At 28.8% G+C, this 20,359-nt stretch overlaps 1 protein-coding gene across 1 annotated transcript in view; it reads left to right on the top strand.

The window, feature by feature from the left end:
- The window catches only part of LOC107169358 (uncharacterized), a 46,634-nt gene that overhangs the window by 24,511 nt on the left and 1,764 nt on the right, over positions 1–20,359 (top strand). Inside the window, exons 2-4 of the mRNA XM_089226443.1 lie at positions 9,908–10,040; positions 11,033–11,274; positions 19,178–19,380. Of these exons, the coding sequence (XP_089082569.1) occupies positions 9,908–10,040; positions 11,033–11,274; positions 19,178–19,380 (578 nt within the window). The remainder of the gene's footprint in view (positions 1–9,907; positions 10,041–11,032; positions 11,275–19,177; positions 19,381–20,359) is intronic.

Below are 20,359 nucleotides of genomic sequence, written 5' to 3'. Positions count from 1 at the left end.
TATAATTGATGGTTATTTTTTTTTTATAAATACAAGTATTGTTGGATTTAAAATTAAAAATGATTTCACACCTTTAATTAGTATAATTTTATCATTAATTCGTTTTATATGGCTATTTTTTTATAATAACTTACGTCGTGCATTGTATTATAATTTAATAATAGTTTTCCTTTTAGTATTTAAATATTATAAGCCAAAATGTACGTGATAAATTACTTAAAAATTAAGTAAATAATTTAAGTAATTATACTTTATTAATATAATAGGCATTATATACATTTATACGTACTGTAATATAATCTGTTTCTAAATGAAAAACTCGTTAGATCGTAATACGCAGTGGATCATGCCTATCATGGTACTAATAAAAAAAGGTATTATAATATATTCTTGTTTTCTCACTTTCTCAGTTTTATAACTTGTTGCGGCCTTTTTAACACGTTCGCCGCCAAGTGTCACATATGTGTGACATGGGGTCTCTTTAAAAAAACCCATGTCATACATATGTGACACTCGGTATATGATTTTCAATTATTTATCGTGGGCTTGGGTTTCTTCAAACAAATATCACAGCATAATGGTTTTATTAAGCGCTACCTACGCCATCTAACGGTGTATTTGGTTTTTTGTTAGCGTCACGAGATAGTGAGATAATCGAAATAATATTAGGTTTGGGTTTGTCCTAAGATTTTCAAAAATGTCTTGGGTGGTGAACGTGTTAATTTTAAATACGCTATTATTAGACTACGCCACTATATTTTATACATATTATATAATAAGTAAATATATATGACACAAATGTATGGCCTTTATTACAAAATACTATAACAAAATGAAGATACACTTAGATAAAAAGTAAAGGATTATTACCGTTTTTGAAATTTGAGTTGTATTTTAAAATACGATTACAAAAACCCTTTTAACCTAAAGTAATCTATAAGTATAGTTACAACATTACTAGAGACGGATAAAATATTATATTAATAATTGCCCTGCAATTGCAACTTGTATTTTATAGCCGTCATAGTAAGTCTTTATAAACATACAAAAATGGTAGTATTCGAAATTTATATACCATACACTGGTATTATTATGTATACTGGTGATGATTAAAAGTCTCACGTGGAATATTATAGACTGAGGCACGTTAACAATGTTCAATGTTTGGGAATTCATGATTGATCGTCTGAACTCAAATCGAATGTAACAGCCAAGTTATAAAGATACATTTTTACATTATTTTATTATTATTTTCTTGAGACGTGACTTGCAAGCCTGTGCAAAATGATTAGTGAGATCTCTCGAATTTTTCCTAATTTCTCTGCACATATACCTAACTCTGTTACTTTTGCAGTTACTGCCGTTTATATGCTTGTTTTAGTTATATACGCTATTACACAAGATGATATATTTGTCAAAAGACACTTATTTTCAACCGATGCTCGTAAGTTTACCTCGATATAAATATTTTAAAGCAAAAATATGAAATTAAAACTAATAATTTATGCTAAAAAAAAAGTAAAAACTGATACTTACAATAATAAATTAAAAAAGTATCAATTTTCAAATATGTATCAAATTAAACTCATTTTTCAAAAATGTAATCTTACGTTAAAGAAATATTGTTGTTGTCATAATATAATATAGGTAATGATATAATTTTAATAATATTGTATGATAAACACTATTATTACTTACGCAACAGCTAACACTACTGCGGTATTTTTTCAAACGTCTCCGCCCACCCACAAAGTTTATATACTTTGAAAATTCAATTTTCTGAGTATCGTATCCTTCGCATATTTTAGCATAGCGTCACTTAACAAATGAATAGATATGAAAAACCAGACAAAGAAATAAAAAAATATACATAATATAAACCTGGTCAGAAATATCAATATCTACGTATTTGTCACAGGTGCGTCCTGCAGATCAGACGAATTGTGTGACTACAATACAATACATAATATATTATACTACAATGAATACTGTTAGAGCATGATATCGTACAATATTTTTAATATTATACCGGCGAGACGCTACTGTTGTGAATAACCAATTAGTCGAAAGCCGTGTGTACAACAGTTGTGTCGTAAAAAACTGCAGGAGTCGAAATATTAACGTTCGGCAGGTACCTATATTTATATCTATATGGTTATATCTTATATATATGTATATAATATATATAATGTGTGTATGGTTGTGGGTAGCGGTAACACGTACGGTTGTAAACAAGGGTACACAATAATAATATAGGCATCCATCATTATTACAATAGATATTATATGTATAATAGAAATACATTATAAAATATAGTAACATTATGTTATTATGATCCCTGACGGTTGTCGACGTCCAGCAACAGGATCATAATTTTTTCATCCGTACGTTACATACAAATACAATATAACATTACAATACGACTATACATTTTACATTCGAAATGGTCTTCCGATGGTAAGTATATACAATATATCATGATAATGTTTTGATTTATGTACACATATTTAATGAATAAAATATAAATACTCCGTGAAAAATTTTTAATTCCTTCAAGTGACGTAGTTTTTTGTATTAATACTTTATTATAATAAGCCGGTATTGCAAATGGATTTAAATAATAGGTAGATATGCATTATTATAATAAAATATAGTTATTGTTTGACATAAATAATCTGGAATCCAAAAATATCTATAAAGTATATATGTACCAGAGACGACTACCCTCAAAATAGTATAGGTTTCTGAGGACTTACCTATAAACGGGAGCTATATTTAGTTTAAAATATAAAAACTGAATGTTGGGTGATTATTAATTATTTATTATACAATGATTCATTAAAGTGCGCATTTTTTTTCGAATTATGTCACACTGCTATAACTTATGACACTATTACACTTAGGGCCATTCTTACAATGCTCGGTTAGTGCCTGATAACACTAACCGGAAGAATTTATCATAAGTTAACCGATAGAATTCTACCGGTTAGTCTTAACCGACACTTAACCGGACATTGTAAGAACGGCCCTTAGAGTGTTTGCATAATAAATAATTATTAATCACCCTAGTTCAAATCACCAACCGATCCACCTATCAAACAAACAAATGTTATATATATGTATTCCTGAATTAACACATGCATTATAGGATAAGCCATCATTGATATGTATGGAAGTACAGTGAAACTTCCATAGATTTATACTGCAAATTATGATCAGCAACAAAATGTGTATTATAATTAAATTTTTTAAATAGAAATACAAACATTTGGTAATGATCCTCAACAATATTTTTCTAATCAGAAAATGTGTTAAATGTTTACTGTACACGAAGATTAAGGACAAACAATTATTTAATTATCGATAGAGGTCTATGATTGTTAGAATTTAGTAATTTACATAAATGCTACCTAAGTTACCTATAAAACATGTTGTGAATTTGTAACTTCTCGTCTCACTTCACTCAACAATGTTTGAGATATCGGTGACTGGTGTATTGTGAATTCGAAAACAATTATAGTAATTGTTGAATCCAACAAATGATTCTAAGAGCATTTTGGTTGGTACATACTTGAAATTTTAAAATCTGATTAGTGCAAGCCACATAATAAAATACCTATGCAAAAAGAACCTATTATTGGACAAAAGGCAAAACCGTATATCTTTATACTTATTAGGATTAGTATTTTAGAAGGTAAGTCATCTTAGTGCCACTAAATTTAACATTGACGAAAAATAATATAAGTCAAAAATGCTGAAATCTGGTTAAAATAGTTACAAATAAGATAAATACAAAAAAGTGGAATTAGTGTACATTAAAAATGTTGATTTTTGGGTGCCAGAATAACTAACCAGATATATGATACGTCTAATATTATGTTTCGTTATAATATTATTATTATAAACATTTGTTACATAATTAATCTGCAAAGTGCAAATATAATACTTTTTAATGGGTAAACCTATTCATCAATTGACTGTAATATATTATATTTTAATAGAAATAAGAGTGAGTTGTACAATGATTGATAATTCATTAGTTAATAAAATGTGAATACAAAACGAGATAACCTAACGAACTAAGCATTTGAATATTTATAGATAGGTACATAATTTTAATATGCAAAATTATAATATTGTAATTAACTTAATTAATTAATAATGTTATCAATTTGTAATAAAAAAGAACGGAATATGAATTGAAAAGAATTAAATACCTACTACCTACTCATAATAAATTGTAGTTTACCTATATTATAATTATTTATAGTATATGCAAACATATATTTGTATCGTGTAGCATAATTTTATCTTAAATAATACCCGTGGTAGGTACGAGGTAACTATAATAAGTAATAATCTTTGATTGTTATCGTTTAATTATTTACAACAAAACAAGTATTAAAATATTGGCACAACTGAAACATATTTTTGCTATAAAGTTAAAAAAGAGACAGCCACAGAAAAAAAATCCTAGTCCCCTACATATCATATGAATCAATTAAACTATAAAAAGGTGCCTACATAGGTATTTAAAAAATTTAAAAAAATAAAATTTGATTTATTTTAATGTTTTGTTTTTGAAACTTTACACTTTTAGTTTTTTAAATATTTCTTCGAAAACCAGTGCATTTTATGAGAAAACTTATTTAAAAAAGAATTTTAATCTGTTCCATAAGTAATTGATTGTTTAATTGACTATTTCTATTTTAAGCGTTTATTACAGTATTACTTTATAGTTTATACCTAGGTAGGTGGCAATAAAAATGTTTTAAAGTGTGGTTTAATGCGATTTGATGAACAGAAATTCAGTTTTCTTTGCATATAACTATCACATCAGACACATTGTGTTTATTAATTAATTTTAAGTATAAATGTTAAATACATTCATATTTCATTTGTAATACCTAAAAATATTGCAAGGTCTACAACAATGTTATATAGGTAGGGGCCAATAAATCAATATATTTTTTTATAAGTCTCGAATAGTTATTCTCTCACTCTCAGAGTTATTCTCAGTCATGACATCAAGATCTTTGTTGTAACGTTTACAAAATATTAAGTATATATTACCTATATAGGTAGTAGGTAGGTACATTTATATATACATACATATAGGTAAAGGTCACATAAATGAATATTATTATTATGAATGTTATTAGTTTATGTTTTTGCATTTTTATATTCAGATTATGAAATGTATATAATGTAAATGATAATCATAAATATTATGATAATAATAATTACATTTTTTTTTCTATAGGTAACTAAAATTAAAAAATATTTTCCTGCTTCCGTCATATCGCGGTTATTGCAAGTGGTAATATCGTTGGTGTCAAGTGAAATATTCAAATATCTATTAAATCATCACTGTCATCGTTACATCAGGTTGGGGGAGATATTATAATATTAAGTGATACATAATATGATAATATTTTTCCGAGAAAATGGGCAACGCGTCGATAGGCGTTTGAACTAAAACTAAACCTAGTATAATATTTTTTTTAAATGACGCAAATGCATCTAATTCAATATGTATAATGTGTGTGTATGTGTGTGTTGTACGCGTGTCTGTGAACAAATAAAAATAAATCGGCGCGTGAAAATTACAATGCGGCGAGTTGACGACCAAGATAAGCGCACACGTTCACACGACGACGAGACGTAGGCGCCACAATAGGCCCATTGTATATATTAGCTCACGGATTCTCGTGTGGCTGAAGCACCTCGGGCGTGGGCTATTATGCATTATTTTATGCACACACAAACACACGTGAGTGTGTATTTTTACAGGACAGACGTTCGCCCTAAATCCATCTGCCGAGAATAACACTGAATTACACATACATACACACACACACACATGTTCGTAGGTATACGTAATATTATTATTTATTATAGTTATCGGTTGGATGTGCAATGTACATGTTCTATTGTACATTAACATTATAGTTCGTGTCTACGAATAAAGTACCTGATGATGGTGTTACCGCTGCACTTGAGATTACTAAAACATAATAAAATTCTCGTTATTCGTTACGTCCATGTATGAAACACGTCCCATCTCATCCGTGATCCGTCAGTGCCTCAGTGGACCCAGTTGTCTGTACAAGTTTTTCAGAAGAGTAAAAATAGACAAAAGTGTTTAATTTTCGCATAATAACACATTAACATGTATAAGAATACAAATTATAAAATTGTTTTTAATAAATAACCACTTTGGGAGAAAAAGCATAAATTGACCATGACCGCGGTCGTGACATAGATGATATAGCTATTACCAAAAATAGCCACAAAGAGATTCTAAATTATAGCTTGAATGAACAATGAAGATTTATAAGGAAGAAATTGGAGTGTATCGATACGTATCGATTTAATTTTGAGTGTTCAATAAGTTACAATATACTAGCGATACGTACCGATCCGTATCGGATTTAGACTTCGATACGAGTCGGTACGTAACTATTCTCAGTCGATACACATCGAGTTCTTCTTCTTGAAAATCTTGAATTTAACGATTTATCAGATTATGAAACTGTGTACGAATGCGTTTCTCGATCCGGTCAAAACGGATTTATGGAAACTCCGATAGGTTATTATATGGATACTTCTCTTTCAAGTCTATTTTGCGAAAGAGTTATTATGTGCCTATGTCATGAGTTAGTCACATACGACGAGCGTTGTCTAGAAATAATAATAATGTGGGAGACAACGTCCGGTCGGATCGCATTCATATTATACAACACAATATATATTGTAATTTGTAATGCTTAAATAGATACCTACATAATATTATAATTATATTTTAATTATTGGTTTGGAAAAAAAACAGAACAGATGTCGACCGTCAACGTCTTCGTCGGTGTCTTCAGTGGCTTGCAAGTTAAAAGTTAATTAACGCCCCAAAAAAATAAATATTAGGTAATGCGCAAAACACGTACATGATAAAATAATATACCTGGCTATAATATTATGCAACACGTATTATTATTATTTTAGTACTTATTTTTTTTTTATCGTATTCAAATTTAATGTCTAGATAATAGACTTATCTTTAAATTGTATAATAAGTCAATTCACTCTTAATTCAAAACTAACAGTATATACGTACACTATTTTAACACGGTTAGTCTACACCAACCAAATAAAATCACTAGTCTAAATTAAACCGGTGAAGGAAAATTTTGCTACATCGTATAGGTGTGTAAGACGTAGACAACACGTGCGGATGCGATGTCCTCTTAAATGGTTCGTTAATTTAAGTCGTTTTTAAAAAGTTTTAAAATATACTGAAATATAAATTTATATTTTTAAAATCCTAAAATATGAATTACCTACATAAATACAAAACCATTAAATATGCAGAAATATGCAATGTAAAAATAGCCTTAGTTGATTCAATAGAATATGACTTCAATTTGTATCCAAGTCAGTACTAAACTAGATAAATATTAAAAAATATACAATTTCATAAACATCTGAGTCCTACTTATAAAGCATAAGCACGATTTATGGTTTGGGACTGCTTGAATATTAAAAGATGCAATAGTGTCATGTAGTTTCATTAAGACAGTAAATAAAATACAATTTTTACTTACTATTAATATACTAAAAATATATTATTTTTTATTGATTTCCGAATAATATTGAAAATTTGCTAAACAGTACTTCAGACAAAAATAAATATATGTAAGTAAACAAAATAAGTAATTCATTATCATTTAATTTTTTTTTTTTTAAACAATTTTTGATTGAACTCTCGTTCATAAAATCATTACCATATTTGGTTACAAATAATGTTGCTTTTGAATATAAAATAATAAAGTACCATTTAGTTATAAGCTTATTACTTATTAGATTCTAGTAAGTACTGTAGTCACTCGATAATTTGAAGTTCAGGAGGCTGAGCTAAAAATTTATAGAGCAAAGTTATTCAGACTTTTTCATTATGAAAAAATCGAAATAACACGTGGATACAATACAGCCAATATGTTATATAGGTGATAATAGCAGTGATTGTAGTACTATAGATTTAAAACTTCAAATGGTCCGCGCGTTGTAAGGTGTGTCTTTTTAATTTCCATAATGATTGCAAATAATATATATTTATAATAATTACGCAAGACCTATGTATGATATTGGTTTTAGTTGTTTTGACGCAGCTCCCTTTGCAAACTTTCGCGACGCCACTGGGAACCGCGACGCATAGTTTGAATACCTTTGTTATGGAGGTTTTCGATTTGCCGAATGTTCGAATAATTAAGGGAAAAGAAATTAATTCAAATTAAAGAGAGGTAAAAAATGTATGTTATTTTTCACCTGCTCTAACTTCCGCGATTACTTTTTTTTATTCGACGATCGACAAACACTTATACTTTATGGAACCCATTATTCCAACTGACTACGTTTTATTCGATTTCAACAGTTGCTTACTTACCCATTGCATGCAGAGGTTTATTTTGGTGAAATGGTACGATTAAAGTCTAGATTAGGTAGGTAAAATCCAATAATATATTTTTATCACTGTTGTAATTATTTTCATTATGAGTATGTCAAATGGATTGTACTTGTACATAATCTTTATACATATAATCGCGTTTAAGGAAATTCGAATTATAGAGGTTCTGTAAAAAAATTTGAATTGTAGAGTGTGTCCCACCGACTGGCATTTCGAATTATCAAGAGGTCCGGAATACATGTATTTTCTTTTAATTATAAAGGTTTTCTCAGGGGACTAAGCATAATTTATGGAATTTTTCGAAATATCGAGGTTTGGATTATCGAGTGACTACTGTACTATACTACTGATATATCTTGCATTTCTGCGGCCGACGTTTTACTACCTATGTACAATAATATTGAAAATATCTTTATTAGTGAATGTTAAATATGACAACAATTATCGTCAAATGGTAATACAGTCAAGTCCCAATAACTCGATTTTTTTTAATTCGAAAAATACAGAAAGTTTTATTAATATTTATTTCCCTTGAGAATCGAGTTATTGAGACTCAGTTGTATATTTTAATAATGCGTAAGTACCTATATTATGATTATTATATGGGATGTTTGGTTAATCTATACTAAATCTATATTAAATGCAACAGAGTTATTAGGAATTTGGACAAGTACTATTAATTACAAATTAATTGTCTTATTAAGTGGTGAAAATGGTTGTATGTTTTTAGTCATTACTTGTAATTTATTTTGCTATTATTGCTCATCTTCCCTGCATCATCTAATCACGCAACACAACATACATATTATGTAACTGGTAAATGGTAAGATTAAAAACTAACTTCAACAACGCGTGTATAAAGTATAAAAAGGAGAAGAGAATACGGTAGTTCTTAATCGGATTGCAGCCAAAAATACAGAAACCATTTTCAATAATAATTTAACAACGAATATTTTTACCATATTTTATTACGTTATGTTTTGATGTTTTAATGAAATTCTATTTTGCTAATTTATTGGACTAAATGTTTACTTTATTGTCTACCCCACAATTTAACAAATTAAAAAATTAAACTGTTATACTATTTATTACATCCATAATATGTTGCCATTATTTAGGCGTTCCGTATATAGTTTACAAAATGTTAAATTTAAGTTTAATGTACCTAAAAAGTATGTATACATTAGTATGACCTTTACTTTTTTTTATTGATCCTAATCCCGGCAACTATATCTATTCGCTGGAACGGTTAGTTCGTAACACGTATTGGATGTTTGGCAATTATACTTTATTGCTAAACATCCCGGATAATCACCTATCAGCTAGCCACACCAAGCCACTATAATATAATTCTTAATAGAATTATACATAGGTGATACTACATAAATTTACTCCTATACTTACTACTAATTTTAACATATAAATATATAATTACCGAACACTTTACAGGACATCCAGAAACACGAACCAGCGAGAACTATGTCACCGATATCAGAAAATAAATGGAAATTTCTTGGTTCTAGAAAGACGGTGGAAGAAACTTTCCGTAGTTCACACAGAATCAGCTTGTTGCAAGGGCAAGGTATATATTACACATTTTGCTATTACATTATTATTATACTGTATGACGTGATGGTCAGTTGCATGAACGATTCTCGTCTGATAGGAGTCATGCCCGTTAAGTCGAACGTGCGGCAAAAAACCCGACATGCACAAATCGCGCATTTATTTACATTACATTAGTATTATTATTCTCAAAACGTGAATACGTGATAATCACCAGTGTGCACATATACTTATACTCGTTCAGTGCAGTGTAAAGTCAATAATTGTTGATCATATATCTATATTAGTATACGTAGTATAAAAGTACATGTACAATATATATATACTCGACAGTAAATCATGTTCCCATGTCACTGCAGAGTTTTACAGACACTTTCGCATTCCTACTCACATATATTAAAATACATTGAATGTACTATAATATAATATATGCTCACACTCAAAAAACTATTTTTTTTTACCAATAACTTAGCTACTAAATACTTTATAGCTAGATCTATAAAATGTACAGTAAATATGTAATTATTATACCATAAGTGATAAATTGAGTAAATATAAAGAAGGGAAAACCAAAAATGAATTTCCACTTATTTCAAAAATGTAATGACAGCCGGCAGATTATGAGAATTTTTGCATTACCGGATGGAAACTTTTACATTTTAACTATCACACTCTCACATCCATGTCACCATAACTTGTTTTTACAAGACATTTCGCTAAAAAAAAAACAGTTAAAACTGAACTTAAATATATTATTGAAATAAAAAGACTAATCAGCGTTATGTAATTGTGTTAGGGATAATACCAATAAATACAATAAATTATTAATCAACTATAACTATAAATCACTATTTTCAAATAAATATTTTGATATGATAATTTATCTTTAATTTATTTATATGTCTATACCAAATGAAATCAATCAAATTATTTTACTTTAAATTTTTATAATTTTGTCAGACTTTCCACTTAACCATAGATTAAATGTATAAATAAAACAATTTTTAGGTGATAGCGAAGGAGGTGAAGCTTACAAGCATCAAATGAGAATTTCGAAAGAGGCGTCTTGCAAAGTACCAAGATCTCGAGTGATCAAGGTAACTGACATATACCCCAGCTCGAATAAGAAATATTTACCTTCGTGTACAGTGCTCCATGTTTGCGCTGAAGATACAGGTTGTTGTAATAGTCCAACATTGAAATGCGGACCGAAGACTTCACAACCAATTTATTTGCCCTTCCTAGTTTACGTAAGTAAAAGTAACATTATTATTGAAAAATTAGATAAATATTTTCAATCCCATTTTCAAATAAATTTTTATGCGTATTTTATTTTTTAAATTCAAAACTCACAAACTATTACTATAATTTGTGTCCAATCAAAGACAAAATATGGGTTTTAAATTTACAACTGCTTGATTACAAAATTTAAATTAGTTAAATCTACTATTTTAATTTTTACAGAACCTGCCCTTTGATGCTATATAGTATATTGTATCGATTATTTAATTTAATTAAAAATCGATTTCAATACTACCTATCATGGCATTCATAGAAGTTTTTTTGGAACAATAGGCTTGTCGCAATTCATGTTTTTGTATGGCTACAACTATAGGTATTATATTTGATATGCCATACCATTGGAACTCAAATACCAATAGTTATTGCCTTGTTGGACAAAATGACTATGTTTTACCTTCTTATTTTAATGAATATATATTATAATAAATCGTCCTTGAATTTAATTTTGAGTTTGAAAGTCACGTACCAAATACCAATATGTATCGGTATAGTTATTATTTTAATATCATCCCCACACCACCAAACAGGTTCATAAATAGGTACATCCAATACGTGTGCCCCTCGCTGTATGAACCATGCAAAGAGAATATATAGTTTCGACATTGTGTGTTTGTGATTAATAACTTTGGCCTATGACACTAGAGTTCAATTTACCACTACACCTTACGGACATTTAATAATTAATTTATTGACAGTTAAATATTATTGACATCTAAAGATGACAAAATTAATGGAGCATAACGATTTTACACCGCCTTCGCACAACAAATCAATACAAATCGTTGGCACATGTCTTATAAAATAATTAAAGTATCACTATCATTATATACCTAAATACTTTGCACATTTAAGTGTTTATAGAGTGTTTATTATAATAATAGTTATATGCTAATTATCCAATACAATATATTATACAGAAATAAATATTTGTTACTTACATAAAATGTATTTTATGTATTAATAAATATTATTATTCAACTAGAGTAATAATCAATTATAACAGCTGTATAACTTCAAGTGCATACTGCATACATTAGTTAATATGAATTATAATAAATATTAAAATGTTATACCTAAGTTATACATAATACGTTATCGAATTTATTTTAAAATAATTAGTTTTTAATACGTTATTGATGTTATTAAAAAAATATAGCTACTATATTTTCTAGCTAGTATTACTCGATATTTAAATTTACATTCCTGAGATCCATAATTATAATGTACCTATTGTAATATTCAGTAAGTACAACACATTCAATCACTAAGGTCATACAATCTTTACCAGTAATATTCTTTATTTATCCAAATATATGATCTATTTCTTGCAACTCAGTATATAATGGAAGCCTTAGATTTAATTTATAACGGTTTTGCTTTGCTCTTTTAATAATTAATATATTTTTACAATTTACATCAAAAAAGTTTTATTTAATTCTTTTAGGAGTTTTTTTTTTATTTTTTAGATAAGTTTCAAATTAAACTAGGTACAATCAACTTATTATTTAAATTTATTTTTAAAATTTGTTCATTTAATTCAAAATTATATTTATAAATCATAATATGCCAATATGGTAAATGGTAATTTATTAACTACCGTCCACCACATTAGTGATAGTTGTTAAGTTGCTGGTGTTAAAATGTATTTGTAAAGCGGATAAATCAATATTATTAAAATATTTTATACATATGACGAATGACGATGTAGGTATATGTATACATAAATTAATAAAATGTTCTTACCATAATTGCTATTGCTAATTATTCACCGACTATATTGACTAATAATAAATTAAATCACGTGAACTTCTCAAGTTTTAACCACCTAATAAAATAATTTTAATGAAAAAAAATAAAATGTGCAATTGTATTATGCATTGACTTTCATTTGGAAGTTCATTGTTTATGACGTTTACTTAATCTTTCATTTCAAAAATATATACAAAATACTTAAAACGCATTACTTATTATATTCGTTTCATTTTAAACTTTCACTATTTCGTTTTATCTTTTCAGTACTTATAGGTAAACACAATTATAATAATAATATGAATAACTAATAATCAGCAGATATGTACTTTGATTATTTTTAACAATTTTGTAGGGTTTATATTTATTGTGCCTGCATAAATATAATATTTTGAAATATCGCTAGAAAGCAATCTGTTAAAATGAATAAGAACAATTAACGTAGGTAACTGTCTATAATTTTTTCGTATAAATATAGGTAGGCCTATTGTCGACATAAATGCGTGTGAAGCAATTAGCCGTAGGTAATAAACCATTTAACCACGTGTTCGCCTACAACTCAAGTCCAAAATAAGGCACAACTTTCTATATACCGATACTGCAGCTTGTGATTTTTTCAGATTGATGTGTTTAATCCCTATCTATTATCCACGCGGATATATAGTTATATAGTATATATACGCCTATATTATATATTCCTAAATGGGCTGGTTCGTCACGAATAGAACGACAGAGGCCTACCATTTAACTATTACCACCTATATTATGCAAAGTCGATTTATTCTTTCTGCGATGAAATATTGACTGCCCGTTTACAAAACGAGTCATTATAGATCTCGTAACCACCGAGTAGAGAAAAAACAACATATAGATATATGCCTATTGTCTTTTGGCTATCCGATCCGGGTTTTGTTGATTTTCTGTGTACAACATTTATTTTATATAATACGTTTTTTTTATTTTTTATTACTATAGGCACATACAGGATATTATAATTTCCCATTAATAATAACGGTCCTCGGGACATTATATTGTTTTATAAACAAACAGTTGTTGAGAGGAAGGAAAAAAGGACTAACACGCCTACTGTGTGGCGGAACCCGGGGCTACAAACGAGATGATTAAGTTGTATCTTAATTTGTCAGGATTGAACGGGCGAATAAAATTACCGTTTTCTTTTGCAGCATAGACCTGTGTATAGATACTTTGGAACAATACAGTATAATAAATAACTTCGAGTCATCGCACTTCCATATGTCTTCAATCGAATTTTGGTCATCCACTTAATATTTACGGTTGCTCTATTCCATTAAATAATTATTCATACGCAGTCGTAAAATACAAAAATACACGAGTATAAGCTGTCCAACAGAAAAACAAATAAAAGCCATTTTATTTGAAAAATTCCATCTTATGGATAATAATAAATGTTGTTTTGATATTAGGTATTTGAGTTAATTCGAGAAACAATGTATAATATAATATATAGAATAAAATATAGCTCCTCATTATATACCAAAATAAATACCTAACATATACTTCTTAAAAACATTTCTTTTTTCTTTTTTTATCCACATTTTGAAGCAGCATCACGAACTCCGTGATCATAAGGCGTTAATACTATATATATAGTATTATAGTAGTATATATATATATATATATATATATGTATTAAGTGCACACACTTGAAAGTAACGAAGACTGACAGTGTTATTGGTACCCAAATGAAAACCCCGAGGCAAATTCTGCGGCGTCCTGTAATGATAAAATAATTATAATGTAAACACAAAATGTACCAGGTAGTCTATAAGGTTTCAAAATTAACAAGACTAAATCCAATATTTACCGAATATTTTTTCTCAGCGTTTATCTTCATATTATATTATATTATATGTACATCCAGGACACCTTTTAAATAATGGTATGATTACCTATACCACAATAACGTAAATACTAAACGGGCATTGTATCATTGTATGAATATAAAATATTATCACGAATCGTGAAGAAATAAATAACAAACTCTTAAAATGATATAATATTATATATACATATATATTATACATACACATACTACATAGGGTCAAATGGGGTAATTGTAAATCGGGGCATTTGTAAATAATAATCATAAGAAATTAACCAATCATTTTTAATGTATTTCATATTAATAACATGAAGATATGAACGTATATTGATATAGTGAATCAATGAAACTTATAACATTTTGAGGTTATGTGATAATACGTTAAATAAAAGGTAATACAGGTTGTTTACATATGCCCCAGATCCAGATTCTATTTCACTCTTATAACGTGAAATCATTGTTTACATTTACCCCAAATAAATGGGGCAAATGTAAATGAATGGGGCATATGTAAATTATTTTTTTTTTTCTTAAGTGATTTAATATTCTGGTCTTGTGTAGGAAATTTTATAAGCCTAGGATATGTTTATGAATGGTTTTGATGAGAAAGAAAATGTATTGTTAATTATAATTTAGAAAATAAAAAAAATATTAAAAAGTAACAAAATGTATTTACAAATACCCCATTTGACCCTAGTGTCTCATGATATGAATTTGCTAAATTTCAAAGTTAGTTAAAAATATTATAAAATAATATAAATCTATAGCTCTGACGGTGAATAAACTAAAAAGACAAAATATAAGATATTTCAACTGTCAATTAGATGGTGAGTTGTGTGAATATATCAGATATACTATATAAATATTTAAATATTTTATACTTGAGAACCTAAACGATTTAATTACGAATTAAAAACCGTGTTACACATATTTTAGTCCTTATTTAATGTTTGATTAACTGAAAGTTCGATGAAGATAAAAAAATCTTTGAACAATTATTGCTATTAAAAATTCAAATTATCAAGGTAATAACAAAGCGAACAAAAAAATAATAAGTTTTTGAGAATTTCTTATAATCGAGAATCTACTGTACTTAATGTAATAGTAATACCAATACACTACAATACTCATCCTGTACCTATACGGTATATCTACTATGTCTATTACTATTAAAGAGAAGACATTACACACAGTAATATGATAAAATGTATTTATGATACAAATGGAAATTTCATGCTGTAGGTATTACCGTAATACTGTGTATGACAAAAAAAGTTAACGTTACGTTGTTACCTTGAGGGCTTGGTGCTTAGTTTCAAGTACACAGTGGCGTAATTACGGGGGGGAATTTGGGTGTCGTATCCCCCCCCCCCCATGCCCTTTTTTTTTAAGATTGATTAACTACATACCTATGTACTTCATCATCTAATAATATTATTTTTTTTTTTATATAAATGTATATATTGAAATCAAATACCTCGGCGAATTAATATTATTATAAATATCCTATATTTTATACTTTATAGAATTAATACAAAAAAAACAAATCCTTTATGCTAGTTGTACATAAATACTTCATACCTAGTTCGTTTTAAATGCAGCCACGCAAGTTTATAAGTATCACTATTGCAATATGAATATGTTTTGTGTAAGTTTTGAGTTTGTTTATGCATTGTGTAGTGGTACAAAAATAAACCACCGAGCAGTAAAGTATTATTTTATCGTGGATCGACGACGATCGAAAGAATATTGTCATATCTGTCCTATCTTATCCTATCCTAATATTTTTCCGTAGTCCTATTGAACTAAAAATGACATCGATTTGTACACTCAATCGGAATTTATTCCATGCCTCATGTGTACATAGGTAAATATATTACTCTGAATTCTGAAAGGTGCTTATAATAAATACTTTTTATTTTTTTTATGGGAGGGGGGGTATAGCCGTATAGATAAAATGTTAAAATATTTTATCCCCCCCCCCACAAACATGGCCAAATTACGCCACTGCAAGTACACAAATAAAAAGACGGCTATTGAAGGAATGAATGTATAATTCAAGATAATTGGAAACATTATAACTCAATATCAATTCGTGTACATTCAATATATTTTAATATTTTACGAATTCTTTAACAACTTAAACTCGAAAACGTATAATAATATCATATAATACCGGTATTAAAATTTAAAATAATATTTTGTTAACTAACTTAATTATTACAAATTGACATGACATGATATAACTTAATATGTTTTTTACTATTTGAAAATATTATATATACCTACCTATATCATGCTCAACTAATAATGAATTCATTTTGCATAAATATATATTCAAGATTATGTTTACCTATAGATAGATGTATAATGCGTATATCGAGGATCGAATTATCAATACATTCATAGTTCATGTTTTACATGTAATATTTAAAAAACGTAAAGGTTTCATCGTGTAATATCAAGTTATTTGATCTATAGACTATAATACATTAATACTATAATAATATTTTAATGCCTACACAAATAATAATACAACAATAGGAACACCAAAAGGTTGTGATGTTCAAACATTTTAAAATGTTTGCTTGCCGCAACATTTACTGTTCGGCCACGTTTCAAATTTCAATCACTGCAGTCAGGCCCGAGGACTTAATAAACATTTTTGATCACCCTCTCATGCAGTTTTGAACTGCAAAATCTAACGAAAATCATCGAGGAACTTGAAATCCTGGTGGTCGTCGTACGGGGATGATCGACTATCGACAATAAAAACGAGACAGATGCGTGCCTGCACGACGTGGTACATAATACATTTATAAATATTTTAAATGTGTGTATTCAGCTATACCTAGGACCACGCTGATTTTACTAGTCCCAACGATCGAAATAATAATATATAAATATATTTATCGCCTTATCGGACTATCAGAGTACCTATTTATCGAATGAATCCCCTCAATCCTTATAAATTATAACATTTATTTAAATGGGTTTGAGGGTCCTTTTGTGCGAGCCGGTGACATTACAATATGATATCATAATATAATACACGTATAATAGTACACGTGTTATATTATACTTTTCAGTGCGTCCGTTCGATACTTCGATTGTTAATCGCACGGGGCGTAAATGTCGATGGTGGTGTAGAGGTGGAGTAGGACCGTAGGGGTTACGACCCGGGAACGAGATGAAAATAGAAACGTCACCCGCGGACAGACCGCGGCATTGTGCGTGAAAAATTTAAAATCAGCGCGTGATCGTTACAATTGTCGGACTTTCTCCGATGCTCTGATAACTGATCACAGGACCCATCCAGGAGCCCCCTTAATGTAGAAACGATAATTCAGTTTCTGTATGTATAGACGTATTCTGGTATCATGTATATAGTATATACATATTGTATTATTGTATATGTATTATGTATACACAGAGTGGCGTGATCAAACAAATATTTCGTTTCGTCATGGTCACATACTCGCATGTGTCTAGGCGATATACTATTTTTATTATGTAATCTGTGACCTGTCAATATCGTTTTGAAAGTTGGATATACTAAACGGCATCAAAATATATATTTAATATAAGTTATGGAATTATATATTTTACATTTTTAAAATTTTTTTACATGACGTTTCCCTCGAACGACTTATATGCATAAACATTTTAGAGGGAGTTCGAGCTGTTGAAACGCATTAAGATAAAACAATTATTATTATCGAACCACTAGAAATTATGTGAAGAACTTTTAAATGTATATATAGTATATTATATACCTTGTAGGGTATAACACTGTCATGAAATAAAACGAGATTAAAATTGCATATTTAGGCTTATAGGTACTCGTGCGAGTTTGGACGTTTGCTACTCATAAAAGTAACGGTTTTGTTACTTTTTGTATTTTATCATGTATCATATGTATGATTTATATGAAATGTAAGTTGTATTATATTTCATCACAAACACATTTATAGAAAAAATATGTGTCTATACGAATTTGTTTGCATTATTTTTTAAGGCAAGCTGCAAGCTTAGTTTTAAAAAGATTTTCAACCCCATTATATAATTTTCGTCTTAAACACTTTAATGTGGATGTCCACCTATGATGGGTAGGTGTAAGTCTTTTAATTTGGAAAATCTTAAGTTCTGCAATTAACCATTTAGATAAGACTTAAGCGACCTCAGTTCAATCAATTAAACGAGTTTGTACCCTTATATATATATTACTTCTTATGCAGACTTTACCCGGACTTGGAGACTGGCAATCACCCGAGCAATCGTCCAACCAGAAATCGTTACTTTTTTACAATCATACTGAGTGCGAATGCCAGTCAAGAACGGACGACTTGATGCCCAGAGACACGATGCCGACTGCTGCCATGGTGACCCCCGATCTCCCAACGCCTATCAGGCACAGACCAGAAAAAAATAATCAAAACAGGTAAATCAAAAATTTTATTATATTAATAAGTAATACAAAACATGCAGCTTTATAGACAGCTCTGCAGTCTGTGCAGGCGTACAGCTTGCTAGATTTAGGATTTCATTAAAAACAGCCACGTAAGGCTTATATTAAAGTAGGCATTATAATACTTTTTACATAATATATCCATTACCGAGACAGTATACCTTTTATCAATCAACATATAACATAGATATAAATTATACATGCACAGATGATTATAAGACATAAGTATTAAACTGTTTTTCTATTGACGCACCTATGATCATGATCACATACAAATTAAATGAGACTACAGTATCTTTTCCGGTGGAAAAGTGAATCCCACTCAAGTGTGTTGTTGCTTTTGAGAAGTCAATATTTAAATAGTTCTAGTAGTTTTCAGAAGTGCCGGGAAAAACAAGAAAAAATTGAGTAAAACCAAAAATTGTTATGCAAAGTCAATTTTAGTTTTTGGGCTTACAATAAAAAATAATGTACCAACTGAAGATCCATCAAATTTTCATTTGAAGTAGGTAAATTTTTTCGCTCCTCAAAAAATGCATTCTCTTCCGATTGCGAGCTTAACGTAGGTAGGTACCACTGGTTGGAATTTGGGATCCGCTGCACTTATAATTCTACACGATCTTCAATAAATATTAAGTAATGTGACGTTTGAGGTATTTGTTACCTACCTACTCCTTTAAAATTTTGAAAATAGATCATTATATTAATATCTATTCGTGTCTATTATATTATTAGTTATTACCATACTATTGAACTCTATTCAACTTCAACTAGTGGAATTTAACCGTGACGGTTGATAGTGTGTATACTGTATAATGTATGAACTCTAGTAGGTATAAAATATGAAACGTCAAATATCAAAGAATATTGTATGCGATTTGTACCTAGTTACATATTTTAATGTTCTAAAATTATCATTAGATATTTGAACGAGATAATTTTTAAATTGTTC

The sequence above is a fragment of the Diuraphis noxia genome, unplaced genomic scaffold (assembly GCF_037042655.1).
Source record: "Diuraphis noxia isolate RWA-SAM2 unplaced genomic scaffold, SU_Dnox_SAM2 contig0004, whole genome shotgun sequence".
NCBI lineage: Eukaryota > Metazoa > Arthropoda > Insecta > Hemiptera > Aphididae > Diuraphis > Diuraphis noxia.
The sequence above is the reverse complement of the archived record's forward strand: the minus strand, read 5'-3'. Positions and strand labels throughout refer to the sequence as shown.